Source organism: Mytilus trossulus, unplaced genomic scaffold, assembly GCF_036588685.1.
Source record: "Mytilus trossulus isolate FHL-02 unplaced genomic scaffold, PNRI_Mtr1.1.1.hap1 h1tg000024l__unscaffolded, whole genome shotgun sequence".
NCBI lineage: Eukaryota > Metazoa > Mollusca > Bivalvia > Mytilida > Mytilidae > Mytilus > Mytilus trossulus.
The window spans coordinates 3700673-3720724 of NW_026963290.1; the positions used below are offsets into that span (position 1 = coordinate 3700673).

Sequence of the window (20052 nt, forward strand, 5' to 3'; positions counted from 1 at the left end):
AAATATCAACTATCATTCAATTAAAGGATAATTTGAACGTCTTAGTAGCATCATATCTTTCACGATACTTTTCACGATCTTCAAAAAGCGGCATGTGATCTTTCAGGATCCGAAAAATCAATTTTGTATAAATATTTCCTTGTTTACCAAGTTTCAGCTCATGTTTATACAAAATAGATATGATAACCATTTTATTCATTCAGAGAGAATGCCCTTATTCGGAGAAAAGTAGTTTATTTTATTCGAATTTGTGTTGTTTTGTAAAAACTATGTACTTTAAAAACTGGATTTTCTCACATACTTATCATTTTGACAGACAGTTTTATTTTGTTGTCAATTTGTCTGTGTAATTACTTAAATTAGATTATTTAATTACCTTTCATATGTCTTCTCGATTAAATGTTTTTCACGATCCAATACCAGAGCTTTCATGATCGTTTCGCAATACGAGGCCACCGTTAGATATTCTTTCACGATCAATTCTCTCGTTAAATCGAATGACACCCGTGTATCTTGTGTCAACTGGCCTTTCAAATTAAAACATAGACAACGCAAATTCATTATAAAAGAGTCTTTATTGACTAGTTTGAATAATTCTGCCTGCAGAACAAATGAACTGTTTTATAAGTAGTTTGTATAGCACCACAATAATCTCACAACAAAACTTATAAAATGTCACAATTAGATCATTGATTATCTATAATATTCAGTATTTTGATTCTTCGGGTGAGTCTGACGTGGCATTGTCTTGGTCGTAGACAGGAGCATTTCCAGGAGGTTTCCGTTCTACACCAACGAACAGCAACACCGTGTTTTCAGTTGGAGGATGGTCTCTTCTCAGGAGATATACATTATACGCCAACTCAGCTCCCATTATAAAAAATGTTATGAATCCAAAAGCCTGTAATTGAAACAAATAAAATATGATACTTTCAGAAATATTTTTGTACACTAAGTCCTCTAGACTTCTAATTTACTAAATCGGGGATCTTCACTAAGATAGCTGTGTCAGTAGAGTGTTTGTTGACAGCGCGTACAATATGGATGTTAAATAACACAAACAAAATATTATTTCACATTTTATAAAGATAGACCTTTTGGAGCTGACTATACATATTAGGATTTGATCATTGTTGAAGGCCGTATGGGGACCAATAGTTGCTCAAATCCATATTTTTTGTACATCTGCTGAATACAAAAATGTAGCAATTTCATAAGAGACCATAACCGTGCTCCCTATTTTGATATTGTCACTTTTCTATGATTAAAATGCTACAATGATATAATAATGAAGATACTTTATGTATACTTTAGAATTTAAAACCATCACAATCTGTAAAGGTATTTTAACAACTCTTTTTATTAGCCTGTCCTCCCCTGTGTTCTGCAAAAGTAAATTGTCTTAATCATTTTAGATTATGCACTTATAAATTCGATATTAGGTACAATAAATTTTTATGATAATGAACATGCAAAAATAACAATTTCTAGTTATCGTGGACAATTTACTAAGTAAAATCTAATATCATGATTATAATCATTTACGAATCTGTTAAGGAATTAATTTATATAAGAAATTTTAAAATTCTTTGACACGTATATCAGTAATCTTTGCATCGAATGTACATAAATTTCGTTTTTACGAGTTCGAGAAAGATGACCTATGATCGTGAATTCAAGAAGTACGTTCTGCAATTCGTTACATGTACAACCAATGTCATTTTGGACTACACAGCTACTTTTGCATCGGATATATTTCTGTACCAAAAAATATATAGTACTGGAAATTTACTTTTAATAATAATTAATTATTTCTTTACTTCAAAATTATTGTTATACTTAGGTAAAATTGAGAAAGAAAATGGTGAATATGTCAAAGCGACAACCACCCGACCATAGAGAGGTACTTGTATTTTACAGTACTTGATTTGTACTAAATATGTTTGAACAGAAATAATACAATATTCCATGTTTGAAAATCATGATTTTAAGAGATTTGAAATAGAAAAACTTTCAAAATGCTGAAAATGTAACGGTAGTAACCAAAAAACTGTAGTAACTAAATTTCAAGTAAAAGTTTAGTACTGTAAAATACAGGTACCTAAATATTACAATAATTTTAAAGTAACAAAATAGTACTAAATATTAAAAGCAGATTTCCAGTACTACAGATTTTTAGTACGGAAATAGTACCTATGCAAAAGTAGCTGTGTAAGCTATGAATAGACTCGTATTTCGATTAGCCATTGGCTATATGAGGATGTGGATGGGGGTCCTTCGTGTCGGTATTCTTTTTAAGACTATTTTTTCTCTATTTGCCCATAACTCTGTTCTTTTTATTTAATCACCTCTCCTCTTCCTCAAGGAATGAAACAAGTCAACCAAATAAATCGAACATTAAAAAACCTAGTGTCTGAGTTACATGAAGTAAAGAGTACAGTTTCTAAAATAGACAAAGATGTTATAAGCCTTAACATAAGGTGTGACAAACAAGACAGCGAAATAAATAAAGTAATAACAGACAATTTTAACTTGAATAAAGATCTTACGCAGCTCAATAAAACAAATGCAGAAACGGATAAGAATCTACAAGGAATCAGTGATTTTATGGATGATTTTAAACTGAAACATGAACAAAATACAAAAGATGTGAAATACGTAAAAACAACAGTAACTCAAGTGAAAAACGATTTAAACGATCAAGCAACCGAACTTAGACATGAAATAAAATCAACGCTTAGTGACATCAGAGAGGAAAACGAAGAGCTAAAAGACACAGTATTAGATTTACAATGTAGATCGATGAAGAACAATCTAGTTTTCACGGGTCTACATGAAATTCAAGAAGAAGACACTGAAGATGTAATACGAAAATTCATGTTAAACGAACTTCGTATCACACACAGGGTTGAACTCGGTAATGTCCATAGATTCGGGCACGGAGCTATGCCTGGTAGGAGAGGAAGACCTAGACCGATCGTCGCACGATTTATCTTTTACAAAGATCTGGCCAGAGTATTATCAAACACATACCGACTGAAAGGAAAACCATATGGAGTAAACCAACAATTCCCTGATGCCATAGAACAGGCAAGGAAAAGTCTGTACCCGATCATGAAACAGAAGCGAGCTGATGGCTGCCACGTAAGACTAGTGCGGGACATTCTGTACGTAAATGGACAAATGTACACTCCACAAACAGTAGATGATTCCAATACAGTACCGGCACCGAATAGCCCGATGAACTTCGCTACCCCAGAACAACGACAGTCAAGTAAGAGACGTCGCACTTCTTCAACGCCCAAAGGTTACTAGGATCCCCACGGAGAGACAATAAAAAATGAACAAAAAAACAAAGTAAACGAAGTAATATGTAATGTGTTATCATTAAACTGTTGTGGTTTAAAAAATAGGATGCAATATCCGGAATTTGTTGAACTTATTCATAAGCATGATTTTATTTGTCTATCTGAGTCAAAAACAGATGACTTTGATATGATAGATATACCGGGTTATAAATTTATTATGCAAAATAGAAAAACTAAGTCAAAAGTAAAATCTGGTGGCATAGCTTTTGGTTATAAAGAAAAATATGAAAAACAAGTACATCTTATTGAAACAGAAAGTAAATTGGTACTTTGGTTAAAAATATCTTCAGAAATTTTTGGTACTGAGGAAGATGTTTTAATTGGCTGTATTTATATTCCGCCCGAAAACTCTATATACAAAACTAAAGATGCTATTAACGATCTTGAGCAGGAATTTCTAAATTTTTCTCTGAATTATAAATATATCCTGCTCACCGGTGATTTTAACAGTAGAACCAGTACTGATTTAGATTTTTTTGAGATTTCAGAAAGTCATCATGATAATTCCGATAATGTTGTTGTAGATTATGCTAGTTGTTTAAACCAGTTTAACATGTTACGTAAGAGATGTAGTAAAGATGTAACAAAAAATTCATATGGCAACCAATTACTTGATATGTGTAAAAATAATAATTTATTTATATTGAATGGTAGAGTAAATGGCGATAAAGAAGGCATGTTTACATGTAGACAGTCAAGTGTTGTCGATTATTTTATTTGTACATATCCATTGTTATACTGTATTAATGAAATGCTTATTCATGATTTTTCGTCATTATATTCTGATGTTCACTCGCCTTTATCGTTGACTATGTTATTTAAACAAACTTGCGCTATAGATAAAAATATAAACGTAGAAACATGCGCTGATCAAAATGTAAAAAAGATAAATAAATGGGATACTGAAAAAGAAAACGAATTCGTTGAGAGCATTGACAGAAATAAGATAAGCGAATTAGAATCAGAGTTGAACATGCTAGAAACTAGCATACTAGCTAAAGAAAACATAAATAAAGTGGTTGAACAGGTGAACGCTATTATTCTAGAATCAGCAGAAAAGGTATTGGGATCTCATTACAAGGGGGGAAACAAACACTTCAATAAAAAGGTACACAAGCCATGGTTTAACAAGGAATGCTGGAAAACAAGAAAATGTTTCCGTATCGCAAAAAGAAGGTATAAATCCATTAAGACGGAAAATAATCGAAAACAAATGAAAAACTCAGAGAGAGATTATAAGAGACAACTAGATAGATCCATAAAAAAACATAAAAAAGAAATCAGACAGAAGATGAACACATTAAAAAACAGCAACGCAAAGGAATTTTGGAAGATCTTGAATGCAAACAGGGGGGTAAAAACAGCTAATATTTCTGTTGATGTTCTTTACGAATTTTTTAAAAGTCTTAATTCTTCAACTTCTGAAGATGAAAACATACCTATTTCAGAAGAATTGCAAGAATTGAATGAAATTATTAACAGTAGTATTACTGAGGTAGAAATTTTTACATGTATAAAAAAACTAAAAAATAGAAAAGCATGTGGTGATGATTTAATTATAAATGAATATATAAAGTCTACATGTAATATTTTTATGCCTGTTTATGTTAAGCTTTTTAATGTTATATTTAGTTCGGGAAATGTACCAGAATCCTGGCTTATTGGAAATATTATACCTTTTTACAAGAATAAAGGAGATCAGTGTGATCCACAAAATTATAGACCCATCACTATTTTAAGCTGCTTGGGTAAACTTTTTACTTCAGTACTCAATCTTAGAGTAAGCTCTTTTTTAGAAAATTTCTTATTGCTTAAGGAAAACCAGTTTGGATTTAGGAAAAAATATTCTACTACCGATAGCATTTTTGTACTTCATCTATTATTTGAACTGTTAAAACAGAAAAAGAAAAAACTTTATTGTGCCTTTATTGATTTTGCAAAGGCCTTTGATACTGTTTGGCATGCAGGACTTTGGTCAAAATTACTTAAATACTCTGTGAATGGTAAAATGTTTAATACTATTACAAATATGTACAGTAACATAAAATCTAGAATTTTTTATAGTAATGAATATTCTGAATTTTTCCCATGTAATGTTGGTGTTAGGCAAGGGGAAAATTTATCTCCTATACTTTTTTCTTTATATGTAAATGATCTAGAAGATTTTCTAATAGAAAAGAACATAGATGGTTTGAAATCTCTATCAGATGAATTAGAAACTGAACTAGATTGTTATCTTAAACTTTTTATTATATTATATGCAGACGATACAGTCTTGTTATCAGAGTCTCAGGTTGACTTACAAAAGCAACTGGATACTTTATCTGAATACTGTAAATTGTGGAAACTGAAAGTGAATGTACAAAAAAGTAAAATTGTAATTTTTTCTAAAGGTAGACTACCTAATAATGTTAAGTTTAATTATGAAGATATTGTACTAGAAATTGTTAATGAGTTTACTTATCTAGGTGTCTTATTCAGTAGAACAGGAAGTTTTTTAAAGGCTAAAAAGGCACAAGCAAATAAAGCAATGTGTGCTATGTACGACGTTATCAAAAAAGGCAGATTGCACAATCTTTCTATTGAATGTCAAATTGAATTATTTGATAAGATTGTTAAACCTATTTTGATTTATGGGAGTGAAGTCTGGGGTTTTGGTAATAATTCTGTTATAGAAAGGGTTCATATGAAATTCTGCAAACTTTTGCTTAAGGTTAAAAATTCTACACCTAATTTCATGATATACGGAGAATTGGGCAGATATCCTTTGGAGATTGATATAAAACTCCGTATAATTAACTACTGGACTAAATTGTTGTCTGGAAAACAAGAAAAACTTCCTGCAATACTATACAAGTACTCATTGTATAAATATAAAAATGATATTACATGGTTGAAACATGTTAAATCCATTCTTGATGAATCTGGTTTATCATTTGTGTGGGATACCCAATATTTTGTAAACGATACATGGCTTTATACTATTGTTAAACAAAATCTTGTTGATCAATTTAAACAGAAATGGCACACTAACGTGCAAGAATCGCCAAAAGCTATAAACTACCGTATGTATAAAGAAAACTGTCAATTTGAATATTATTTTAAACATTTAGATGATAGAAATATTATTACATTATGTAGATTGAGAACAGGAAGTCATAGATTTCCTATTGAGACTGGTAGATGGCAAAACGTTGCAAGAGAAAATAGAAAATGCTTACTTTGTAATTCTGGTGACATCGGAGATGAATTTCATTATATTTTTATGTGTTCTGTATTCAATGATGATCGTAAACAGTTTTTGAGAAAAAAATATAGAAATCAACCAAATGCATTGAAATTTAATGAACTGATGAATAGTAAAAATCTTTCTGATCTTAATAACTTGTGCAAATATATAAGAATTGTAAATATTCATTTAGGCTCTCCGGGGTAATTCATGTACTTGATATCATTTAGTTTAATATGTATATCGTAATATATGATATGTACCTCCTCTTACTTTCGTATAATTTTTGTATGTCTGTACATATACACTATGTAATTATTGTGTGTATCTCTATACCATTGTAATTTGGTTTGTTGAGAAATAAAGATATATACCAACCTCTCTATTCTCTATTCCTTAAATTTTGTTCATGTTTCTCTTCTTAATATTTTTTGCCTTTTAATCTCTTTTTTTGTAAACCCCCTTCCACACCCTCATATATTGTCTATATCCAATTGGTAATAACTCATTGGAATTGTTTTACATTTTGTCACATGACTGTCATGTCACGGACTTGCATAGCTGACAAAACGATTAGCAGTTTGCTTATCATTGAATGGCATACGGTGACCTTTAGTTTCTTACATCTACGTCATTTGCCAAACTGTCTCGATGGCAATCAAACAACAGCTTCTTATTTTATGTGCATGTGCATGTTCTTTGGATTTTGTTTTTCTTATTTAGACATAATTATTGTAACCGGAAAGCATGATTCATCATTCAAACTCATCTTTGTTTCCTCCGGGACCTCTGTGTTACAAGGCAGCAATCCCGGGTTAACCGACAGAACTAAGCAGGTACATTTTTGTGTACTTTTCTAATCCATCCGCTTACGGATGGCTGTGTCTACAACATGTTCTAAGGGAAGCAGTCCCGTCGCATGCTTAAAGGTAATTCTATACATTGCTGTGAAATCTTTTTGATACTGAGTATACTTACTGCTGCCGCTTTGTATCCTCCCACATTTTTACCACACTCATTAGCAACAACTGCTATAGACGATATAAAGAATGTTACTGCGAAAAAGAGGCTTACTGCTGGGTTCTGAAATAAAAGTGAAATTTAAACACGGTATAGTATTTTTTACAAAACTAAAGAATCAATTATGGAAATAATTGTAATTTAAAAAACGTTTGATGATCAAATGATTTTTAAAAAAAATACACATACAACTAATGCAATTTATTACAAACGTTTGTGTGACAATAATGCAATCATAATTCGTTCATATTTTTAAAATACACATCTATATTTCTATAATAACGAACAATTCCAATAACATGTTTAACCCCACCACATTCTGTATTTCTGTGTCTGTCCCAAGTCAGAAGCCTTTAATTCAGTGGTTGTTATTGCTGTGTTACATATTTGTTTTTCGTTAAAAAAAATTGTACATACAAATAAGTCCGTTAGTTTTTCTTTTTTAAAATGTTTTACATTTGTCATTTCGGGACCTGTTATAACTAACTCTGCGGTGTGGACTTTGCTGATTGTTGAAGGCCGTATGGTGACCTATAATTGTTAATTTTAGTGTCATTTGGTCTCTTGTGAAGAGGTAGATAGTTGTTTGATTGGCAATCATAGCGCATCTTCATTTTTTGTTTATATATATACGTCACAGTGTCTATGGAATAGCCGCAATCAGGTCATGAGTGACCAAAAGTTTGGGAAGACAACACATAAAACAATCATAAACATAGAGAATTTACCAATACCAAGTGACCAGTCAGTTTTCAATGGACAAGAATTGAGTAAAACTAGATAAAATGTAAAAGGGAATTCAAATTGCATGTTATATATTGCGGAAAAGAAGATAATTACTTACCCATATAAGCCAAGGGAATACCCACAGCAGACGTGTATTCAGATTGAATATATATATTATGTATCGAAGTATATATGTCAGGATGCAGGATCCAAAAGCAAAATTGTAGAAACCATAAGCAGATGTATACGCTGCGTAACAGTCAACTCTTTTTGCTGCTCCTAATACTATACAACAAATCAACGAAAATCCCTGTAAATAGAAATATTTGCATATTATAAATAATACTAGTAAATAATATTATACTGCATTCGTTCTATTTGAGCAATCAAAAGTCGTTGGCTGTATATTTCTATGTCATATACAGTCACTATCCCGATATAACCAATATATACTACCATGCGTGGAACGACTCAAACTTATTTCGTTTACAATTTAAGGAAATTTAACATATTTCACTTGTTCATACTTTTTGTTTGAAACCTATAAATTATTATGTTTGATGCTTATTTTAATCCATTCTCATGCAAACGAATTCGTTCGATCACCCTCAATTGCGGGTTTCAACAGGAAATGTACATTTAATTGTGTTGTATATTTCTCCGACTGATGTGAGGCCAAAAATTTAAATAAAATAAACAACATTAACTGTTACACATTAAACAACAGTTACAATTGAAAATTACTTTTTTTCTAGATTACAATATAAGGACAATAACAGCAGAGCCTCGCATTTCACCGTTTTAAAGCCTCATCCTCATCCTTATATCGTTGATAATTATGTCAAGTCAATGCACTATTATTGTCTATGTCGATTGCTCTTCTTTAAAGGGAAAAACCAAACAAATGTTGATCTAGTGTTGTAACCTTAACTTACTGTCAAATATTGCATGCAATTCAAAACGAGGACTAATACAAAAATTAATAGGTAGATTTTGTTTTTTAATTGCTCGACCGTATTGAAGGGTAGAAATTGAAAGTGACCAGGATATATACGGTGTGTTTGAAAAGTACACATAGCTTTCAGCTACATTAAAAAGTCTCACATATTCTGCAATGATTATGTTTACGTGCAGATAGACAGTGTTCACGTTCACGAGACAAAACCGGATTTATGTTGTATAAATGTATACTGTCGTTGAAAATGACATGGACTAGATAAGTCGTTTTCATACAAATGAAGTTTCCTTTGTGGAAAACCTGCACACGGAGAAAGTAGAAAATATCAGAGAAGTCGCATATAAACTTTGTACATAAGAAAGTAGAAAATATCAGAGAAGTCGCATATAAACTTTGTACATAAAAAACAAATCATTGATCATCATCGACTCTGTTTTCTTAGTTCTGAATTCTTTCAAGGTTTTGTCTTCCATGTTGTTTTGTCGCTATATATGTTTTTTTCTATTTTATTTCGGAATCAACTTTTATAGATATAGGAAGATGTGGTGTGAGTGCCAATGAGACAACTCTCCCCGGTACGGGCCATCCAAATAACAATTAAAAAAAAGTCAACCATTATATGTCAATGTACGGCCTTCAACACGGAGCATTGTCTCACACCGAACAACAAGCTATGCATGTAACTTACAATTTACAGTGTATATACTTACTATTAAAACAACATTAAATATTCCTCCTATACTCTTCATAAAGGTCAAACTAAGGTCAAATTTCCACACTTTGATCTTCTCATCTCCACTTGCTTCGTTTTGTGTTGCATTCTGGGTTGTTTCATCATACGAGGGTGGTTCATTTTCCATGGCTAAAAAATCAATGTTATGAAGCACTGAGTTTTTTTCTGTCTTGTACATGTATACATGTTATATCGAGGAAGGAAATAATATGGTATATATGACAATAAAACAGCAATGAGCCAAAAATGACATACATGTAGGGGCTTCAAACATGTTACTTTGTAATAACATGTGTCTATTATACAGCACGTCAAGCTCTTAATTTTCCCGCGTCCGGAAAAGTCACTACTAAGGTTGATTAGAAACTATATTTGGTTTCTCTTATTCTTTGCAAATAGGGAGTAATTCCAATGTTTACAATGTTTTGTTTCATCTGTTATTTGGTTTATGAGCAGAGTCATTTTGTTTCACCGAGTTTTTAAATCTGCATATAGATTCAGTCTCACAGCTTTCAGATTGTGTTTAGGGAGCTACCATTTGATTTTTATGGGGGGCTAGTATGAAAAATTTTGTCCTGCATTTTTTTTAGTTGTAATCTCTGTCCTGCCTTTTTATTTTTTACTCTATTCGGTCCTGCTTTTTTTTACTAGTTTCTCCTGACTTTTTTTACACAAATTGTCATCCTGCCTTTTTTTTACCAAGTTGCTCATCCTGCCTTTTTTTTTACTCAAAACTCCTGTCCTGTCTATTTTTTTCAAATTTCATCCTAGCCCCCCCCCCCCCCCCCCCTCCAATTAAAAATCAAATGGTAGCTCCCTTAAGTTTGACCTTCTGACAACATTATATTATTTTTCTGAACAATTATTCAAACTAAAACAGCATGCATACATTTAAATAGTTTAAAACTGTCATTGGGGCATTGTTTGTATGTATTGTTTGCATTGATGCATGTTACTAAAAGGATGTATGGTGTTTATACATCAATGTGACTGTTACATAATGACACACATAAATCGTAAGACATCAATGCGGTTTTAAACAATGAAAATGTATAAACATGTACAATATGTTAAACGCTTATCGTTCCGAGTGAAAAAGTGTTCTTAAATTTAGATGAGGTTTGTAAATAAACATATATGCATGTCATTGATGCTAGATTTCCGAACTGAAAAAAAATAGATATAGGAAGATGTGGAACGAGTGCTAATGAGACAACTCTCCATCCAAATAACAAATTATAAAAGTAAACCATTATAATAGGTCAAGGTACGGCCTTCAACACGGAGCCATTCATCACACCGAAAAGCAAGCTATAAAGGGCACCAAAAAACAGTAATGTAAAACCATTCAAACGGGAAAACCAACGGTCTAATCTATTTTTATTAAAAATATGTTGTATTTTCTCATAGCTCATTTTATGTCATTTTAGAATGGATGCTTTATGTGTACGCTTTTTGAAAAGAAGAGGTGAGACTAAAATAAAATATTGTCTTGTCTTGTTTTGCCAAATTTAAGTTGAAAAGCATTTTCTTATCTAAAAAGAAATAAAGTAAAGTAGGTAAATTTCAGTTATAGTCGGGCATATATATACATAAAAACAGACAAGACATGAGCTCTGGTGAGCCCTTAACCGACTATCACATAAAACAAAATCAAAAAAAATCATGCAGCATCATGCAAATACTACCAAATGAAAATGAAAAACAACATGCAAATATAATGAGAGCAAATCTATTTGATGTGTGAGCCTCCAGAGTTCACGTGACGAGCGCCTCTATGTGCATTGAACGGGGGAGTCAGCAAATCACTTGAAAATCAAAATAATAACTTTACTAAAAAATTAAAGCATAAAAACAATAAATAAATAAATATAATCATTAGCATTAAATGTCAGATATATTCGATAAATGCATAAAAAGCAGAGACTATGATAAAAAGAAAGAATAAAATATGTTGTCAGAAAATCTAATATATTACAGAAAATATTGAATCTACATCTGTACGAAAGGAAGTATATTAATATAATGAGATCATTATTAATTAGTGAGAATCAAGTATTAACAAATTTTCTTTATGTAAAAATCAATTAATTACAAATTAACACATGTAAATACAACGGACGTGAAGGTAAATGATTGCTTAATTAACTTACCTATACTGTCTATAAACAAACAAAATAGTTACAGGCAGGTGTAATTACAATCAATTAATTATTGAAGGGTGTTTGCATGTCCCTTTGGCTGAATTTGCTAATATACTGCACAGGAAACAATTATGCACTATTTACTTTTGTTTAACATATAAAACTCGAGGATTCCATCCAACTTCACTATGTACAGAAGTATATCATATAAGAAGATCGTAGGTAAATATATGTATACATTTGTGATAAGTTTGTTCATAAGCATGTGACATTGTTTGGGTTTTTTTTGCCTGACTATTCGTAAGTAACTATTCATAACTATTGGGACAATTTTTAGTCATAAGTGAAAGGCATAGATAAAGAAAACGTTTTTAAAGTCTGTACACATAATTCGATTTCTAAAGTAACCGAGCTCTGTCAAGATTTTTTTATCATCACCAGTAAAGGAAGATAACTCTAGAATTTCTGTCAAGAATACGCCCATCTGATTATGGGAATATCACTTATAATTCATTTTTTATATATTGAAAAGTAGTATACTATTGTTTAAAGATGAAACTAAATAGAAATACAACAAAAAATAAAAAGAAACACATGAGGAAGATAAATGCAAATCAAAACTCCAAATACATGAAAATATATAAACAACAACAGTGTTCTAAAGATGAGCAACCGTTTTAGTTAAGTTTTCAGACAAGAAATATTGTAGGAATATTAAAATAGCTTGAAAGGAAAGGACCGAAATGTCCGTATTTTTAGTATTAACCTTGATATCTTTGTTAAATCAATTTAAATTCTTTTTGTTTCAATTCCTTTGAAAACATTTGTTTTTCCCTGTTTCTTTCGATCTTAAAACGATCATAGATAATTACAAATTACAAATAACCAAAAGTCTCTATGACTTACATAAACAAGAAGTCTTACCTCACACGGGTTCAGAGTTTCATACACAATTCATTGGTCATGAACCCGTTCTATGGCTGTATCTTTTAGTACGGTGTACGACCTATATTTTTATCATTTTGTACCATGCCGTGAATAATAATCTTTTGTTTACCTTTGGACAGTATATGATATCTTCATAAACAAATAAATATACATCTATAATGCAGATTTTGAAGGTAAAAATTTCGATAAAACCATTCCTGATTTTACACTTTACAATACTCTAAGAAGAAAATGCAAAAGACTATTTGAAAAACGTATAGTGACGAATAAGAATTTGATTTCCGTATCCCAATAAAATGTAATTAGTAAAATATAATTCCAAAATTCCCAAACAAATACCTCTTTAAAGAAATAGGTCTATGGTTTTGGTTACTAAATGTTTTTCAGTAATATAAGAGTAAATACTCGAATTTGGATAAATATTGTCAGTGTATCCAAAGGGGAGATTTGTAGCGCAAGAACCCTTTTCTAAAATATCTTTAAAATCGCGTTAAATAAGACAATATTAGTCAGGAACCCAACCTGACGCCCATTTGTGTCCAAGTGGAACCCATTTACGAGACATTTGTTTAACAATATATCTTGATCCTTGCATAAACACCATAGTTAAAATATTAACTTCATGGCCATTTTGTGACCTTGCATATCATCTAAAAACTGTCACCGAATAGAGTTCAAGTGTTAATCATATCGGAGTACATAAAAATTGCACAGAAAAGATTATTACATTTCTAATTGTTATCTTTATTGAAAAAAAGATATTATGCGTACTCGATTTATACATGTGGGCAGAAAAAAATAAGAATTGATATATTTACAAATTAATCCCCTAAATCGGTTAAAACCATTATGCATGATCTGATTATACCCAAGCTGACTTACATCATTAAAAAGCGCGCGCACCAACTGACTGACATCAATGCACGCGCTAGCATCGCGTACAGTTCAGAATGACAGAACACGGACGCTGACACACTGAACAGATCTATATATGACGTCTATATTACATATATATTTAAATGTAGGCAATGACACTAACGGATACAGTTCACATGAACTACTGACAGGATATGAGTTGAACATTTCAATTTAAAAGTATATAAAATATTTCCGATTTATAATTGTTGATTATTTTTAGAATAAGTTGTTGACGTCTTTGTATGATTATTTAATATTTTAATAATTTATTTATTTGATAATATATCATTTCCATTATGGGAGGTAAGTTAATATTTCTTTAAAGAATGAATTTCTTAAATAAAAAGAAGAATGTATTTGAAGATGAATGAAAACGCAGCTAAGTATCATTTTCTAATATACCAAACTTCCATTTAGAAGAAAATTTTAAAGCAAAATGATATGTTTAATTATTATAATTGTTTCGTTGGTGGTTGTCATATTTACGTATACCCAACATATCTTAATAATTTCTGGGTTCTTTTTATTGTTTATGTGAATTTAAACTGTGTTGTTTACATGACTACGCATTTCTGTAATTTGTCCACTTCACCTTTTCTAAAGTCCACTATAAACTAATCTAAACTATTTATCGAAATTTGTGGTCAAGAATGCGATTATTTCGGTTGTGGTTTGATTTAGACTTCGATCGTGTATTTCACTAATTTTCACAACAAATACTCTCTGAGATCAATGTTTGTCACTAGTAATTGTAAACACGATCATTTTAAGGTCCATCCACATCTTATTACAGTACTTTACGTGAACAATTAACCTGCATCTTCATATTTGCTAAGTTGATAAAAATAAAATAATTATTTGATAACGTAGATAATCGGCGATGTTGCCAGTAGTTGGCCAGCACGGTTAGATCGTACCTACACAGGTCACATGACAGTTTTATCTTTATTTTCAGAAATATACAATACAGATTTATATGTGAAACAGGTTAATGTTGTGGACAGTTCACGAATAAATTTATTAACAATGGTTGGATTATCGAAATCTGGATATCTCGAGGTTAAACAACCGTCAAATATTAAAGGACGAAAATTAAAGGTAAGATTTTTTATAATTATTTTAACAATGGTAATTCAATTCTTAAACTTAAAATTTGAATGAAATGTATGCAGCAGCACTACTATGATATAGGTTGAATTAGATATTTTACTTTCCTTAGAAGAGAAAAACTCTAATACTCTGTGCCTCAATATTGCGGGCTTTTTGTCAGATTGGTCTGGAGATGGTCAAGGCGTATTTCTGACATACCAAATGTGACCTTATTTTCCATACTATTTTCAAGACACCGTGCATCGAATCTTTTTTTTTTGTAAGTGTATAATTTGATCTTGTCCTGGATATGCATGAGATATTTCTTCTATGCGTTATGGAAACACACATCAATCAATCAGTTTTAAAAAAAAAAGCATTCATGAAACTTGTACGGGTATTAGGTATTCCTACAAGAAATTAGAGCAAACATCAAAACTATTACAAGGACTGGATGCCATAAAATACCATAAGAAAAAAGATTTCTTTCAAAATGTGCATCAGTATTGGTAATTCCTTGTTGAAAAATGGTCCAAGTTTGCTTTCGAAATATATGTGACTCATATATCTTACGGATTTCACAGAAAGATTTCACCAATGACAATAAACAATTACATAAGAAATAAAATACTCTTCTCTCAAAGACAGTAAAAATTTTGAGCATGCAAACCACTTAATAATCTTGATGCAGTATACAATAAACTGCACCTTTTAATCTTACAAGAAAAGATATTTTCCAACCCTCTGCTTCCTGAGAGTGTTCCTTGTTAAAACTATATTAACATGAAACGATCATCACCAGTGTGGGGTTCGAGTGATACTACTTAAATTATAATAAAACCATCTTAATACAATTTGACTTCAAAAGTAATCTTCCATTGAAAGCCACATGAAATCGCTCTGAAAAAATAACGGTTTATGTAATTATGAACCAGTAATCTTCTAAACATCTGTGCAATTATCAAACATTTAGTCGAGGTAAAACTATAGTGTATAAAAATAAGTGAATGAAAACAAATATAAACATAGCTATAATAATGAATAAGTTCAAATAAATTGATGATAAATCATTTTATCAATCAATCAATCAAAAACAAAACAAAACAAAAAATCCGTATTTCTGCATATATAATAAATTCTTATGTCGAAATTTTAAATATATAACTAGGTCGTGAAATTACTCATTTCTCCATTTACATGTATTCGTCTTTTATTTCAGACATGGAAGAAAAAGTTTGTTGTAGTTCACAAGATGACAGACTTAGCAGCTGGAACCTTTGCAGCAAAGTTCTTGCTCTACAATGACGAAGATGATTCAAAACTAACAACAAGTGACAAGCAAGCATACATATTTGACCATGTCACCTCAGTAGAAACAGCCAAGTCAAAGACACGCCCTCTGGCGTTCCAAATTGTACAGGAAGCGCCTGCTTTGATGTTGTCAGCAATGACAGAAAAAGAAACAAACGACTGGATGACTTCTTTGAAAGAACTTTTCTGGCCAGATGAAAACAAGCCACCTGGTGGTACGTAACTTTTTCGGACATGCATTGCTTATTTGGGCTCAAGTTGAATTGTGGTTTTCGGATGTCTTTATTTATGAACTTTAAAGAAGTGGGGTCCAACCCTCGGAACTGCCCCTCCCTGGATCCGACACTGTGATATCACTGACGTTCTAAAGTATTCGATATTTTCACACATACAATTTCAAGCTCAGCGACAAAATAAACGTTATGAATATAATAAAATGATTCATTTGCAAACTTTTAAATTAATTGTTTTGAACTAGTGAAAAATGAGACGCCCATTGTTAGTATAACAACATTTGACACTTATAACAGTTTTATAACAAACAAACGATTAAAAATTGAAGAAAGTGTTAAACAAGAGTCATCATCAGTTAACACCCATTACTTACTTACAACAAATAATTGACATGCCAATTAATAACATAATACATAACAGTCTTAAAAGCATTTTTTTGATTGAAAAACAAAATACAATAGGTCTTTACTTTTGAATATTTTTTTGGATCTCTCGTTTTATTATCAAGTTTATATTTTCTTACAATGTTTTAACAGATAAGATCTTTTTTCAGATACATTTCATGTGACTGCTGAACAGAACGATGACGCAAAGACTTGGTCATTGTCCGGAGATTATTGGTTGACCGTCACTCCAGAAATCATCACCATCAAATCTATCGAGGACAATTCTATACACGAGTGGAACTTAAACTTTATAAAAAGATTCTTCATGGATAAAATTGATGTTAACATTCTCATCATAGAAACAGGATCGTAAGTTTTATTCATAATGTATTATTCTTTTAATTTATAACGATTTTATGATATTAGTAAGTCACTAAGACATCTATTAACAACTTACTCAATACATGTGAAAGTTTGCTTGTTTTGTGTCCGTTTCATCATCTGAAGATGACATTTCATGGCAAAAGTGTATTTGCAACAATTTACATTCAATTTGAAATTTGCTTTAGTTAAACACTTCAGTGTTCTACTTTGTGTGTGAATGTGGTGTCGAGTCAGAAGAGGATTTTTTTTTCAAATGTCGTACGTATCAAATTTAAGAGTCGAAAATTGGTAGTTGCGACTCTTCAACTAATAGGCTAGAAGCAGGACCAAATGTGTCTAGAAAAGTATGCCTGATTAACGGTCACCCGCAAACAAGCACATTGACTGCTTTGAAGTTCAATATCACGTCAACTTGGTGTTGTCCTTGTAAAATTTCATGTCATAGTTTAAACAATTTCAAAATTGAGTAACATTAAAAAAAATATATTATTCTATTTCAGGATTTCTGAATTTGGAGAAGCAAATTTCCGGTTTAGATCAACTTGTGTACCCGATATATTAGCTGTCATAAAACAGAACATTCAAAAAGCGATACAGTTGAGGACGCAAAGAAAACGAAATCCTAATTCTAATTCTGAATCATCGTATACCATTGTACAAGGCAACTCATCCACCTCTTCAAATGATAAAAGTTTCCAAAGTCTCCTTATCAGGAGTAACGATACACAGAATAGCAGCACTATGAGTGTCTCAACAGTCGACTCTATTCCCACAAGAAGCAGGAGCAGTAGCGAAAATAGTTCTACCTCTGCGGATGAATACAATTCTTTAAATATTACAAACAGTCGTGCAAATGAAACAAAGATAGTATCAACGCTAACAGTGAGTAAAGACAATGGAAGAAACATTGAAGTGAAAATCGATCAGTCAGGATACAGTCATGTAGAAACAGTTCAAAATGAAAGCGAACAAACAAACATTGATGTCAAAGCCAGATCCGCGTCAGGTTGTGTAGAAAATGGCGACGACTTTCACAGATCGACATCTGTCTGCTCTTGTGATTCTGGTTTTGCTCAATCCGTCACAGACTCAACATGCGTAGATGAAAACAAACGGCGAACGCATATAAGTAACAATTCGTTTGATAGTGGAATATCAACGTCGATTATCAAACCAGAAATTTCAGCATCAATAGGGGGTATATTTGTAGTGACGGAAAATTCACAAACGTCTAAGGACACCTTCGTGCCGTATTCAAAAGTTATAGAAGAAGCATCAGTAAAAGACGATACTATACCTGTAACCCGAAAGATCAGTAACAATAGCAATTATGCAAGTATTTATTGGGATGCTGAAGTTGACACAATACATGTTCCGAGCGAACCGGAAAAGAAGGAAAATTTATATGAGGATTTAGACAAATATAGGAAAAACCTAAGTAAACATCTCGGTTATGATCCAAAAATAAATCCTTCTGAAGTACCCCCATCACTACCCGACAGACCTTCTACGTTGCCAGTGAGGCGAAAAATTCGGTCTAAAAGCACGAAAACAAAAGATAAGAAAACAACAGCAATACAAGAAATGTTCAGGACTGTAACACGAGGTCGAACAAGTTCGATATCATCTACTTCATCAAACACATCAGAAGGCGACGAAGATAAACTGAATACCACTTCAATAAGCAACAGACCAAAATGGCCGCTACCAAGCAGCGCTGTTTCCGGCAACAATGAATTGTATACATCTGTTCCAGACGCAGGAGTATTCTCTTCCGTTAGACCTAGAGCACGTTCGTATGAAGACAGACCTTCAAAAAAGCCTGAACTTTTTAACGATAGTATTGTTACAGTACAGAATTGGCCGATGGCTGCTGCTTCTAACATGGGTTTGAACTCAGTGTATGATCCGATTTATAGCCAAGTAAATAAAGACGAATCTGGAACGGACACTAATGCAATATCAAAATGTCGCTCTTTTAGGAGAAGTAGTAGTTCTATTGATTTAATGGTACAAGACAGGCGTCGTTTAACACAAAGAGCTGTCGATCTTTTGACAGGAGATTTAAACGACGAGTTAATTCCAAAACATTCAGATATACTGACTCCTGTTTCAATATCACAGCCTGAGGAGCCGGATTTTATTGACTTTGCAACTGATATCAGCGTCCCAGAGGATCAAAAAGATATGAATGCTGCTGAAAGTGGTGACGTTTGGAATCCATTTCCAAGAATAGCAGATTTTACAAACGCTATACCGCCCGAGGATGAAAATTCAGAAACACTTGATAGTATACCGGAACTTAATGCATCGGATCCATTCGATATATTTCACATTGGAGTTATAAGCTCAAGTTTTGGTTTATCTACAGACAACTCTTTTATTCAATCGGATTTCGTAACAGAACCATCAGACTTAGATAAGACTATTTATAATCCGAACGAAGAAATTTACATGGACATGGGAAATCAAACATTACGTCATGAACAGGCTGTTGAATATGTACTTCCTACGGAAGTGTCTCGGACTTATACCTCATAATTCATGTGTAGTGCTATTTGTGTTTAATATGTATTGGGATACCAAAGTGCTTTCAAATGTACA

At 32.0% G+C, this 20052-nt stretch overlaps 2 protein-coding genes across 5 annotated transcripts; one reads left to right on the plus strand and one right to left on the minus strand.

Moving 5' to 3' along the window:
- Window positions 1-586: 586 nt before the first annotated feature.
- On the minus strand, window positions 587-13225 carry LOC134698947 (uncharacterized). Of its 3 annotated transcripts, none has more exons than XM_063560630.1 (5): window positions 13103-13225; window positions 10012-10163; window positions 8462-8653; window positions 7576-7680; window positions 587-901 (listed from the first exon to the last, which is right to left on the minus strand). In XM_063560630.1, the coding sequence occupies exons 2-5, from the start codon at window positions 10159-10161 to the stop codon at window positions 707-709; spliced, it is 642 nt and encodes a 213-aa protein (XP_063416700.1). In that variant the 5' UTR covers window positions 10162-10163; window positions 13103-13225; the 3' UTR covers window positions 587-706. The 3 variants fall into 3 exon arrangements, with proteins under 3 accessions (XP_063416700.1, XP_063416702.1, XP_063416701.1); XM_063560632.1 differs by having other exon boundaries at window positions 13085-13199; XM_063560631.1 differs by lacking the exon at window positions 13103-13225 and adding an exon at window positions 12188-12384.
- A 929-nt stretch (window positions 13226-14154) lies between these two features.
- LOC134698950 (uncharacterized) lies at window positions 14155-20052 on the plus strand. 2 transcript variants are annotated; one of them, XM_063560635.1, is made up of 5 exons: window positions 14155-14221; window positions 15000-15142; window positions 16353-16659; window positions 17232-17433; window positions 17949-20052. In XM_063560635.1, the coding sequence occupies exons 2-5, from the start codon at window positions 15071-15073 to the stop codon at window positions 19987-19989; spliced, it is 2622 nt and encodes an 873-aa protein (XP_063416705.1). In that variant the 5' UTR covers window positions 14155-14221; window positions 15000-15070; the 3' UTR covers window positions 19990-20052. The 2 variants fall into 2 exon arrangements, with proteins under 2 accessions (XP_063416705.1, XP_063416704.1); XM_063560634.1 differs by lacking the exon at window positions 14155-14221 and adding an exon at window positions 14254-14347.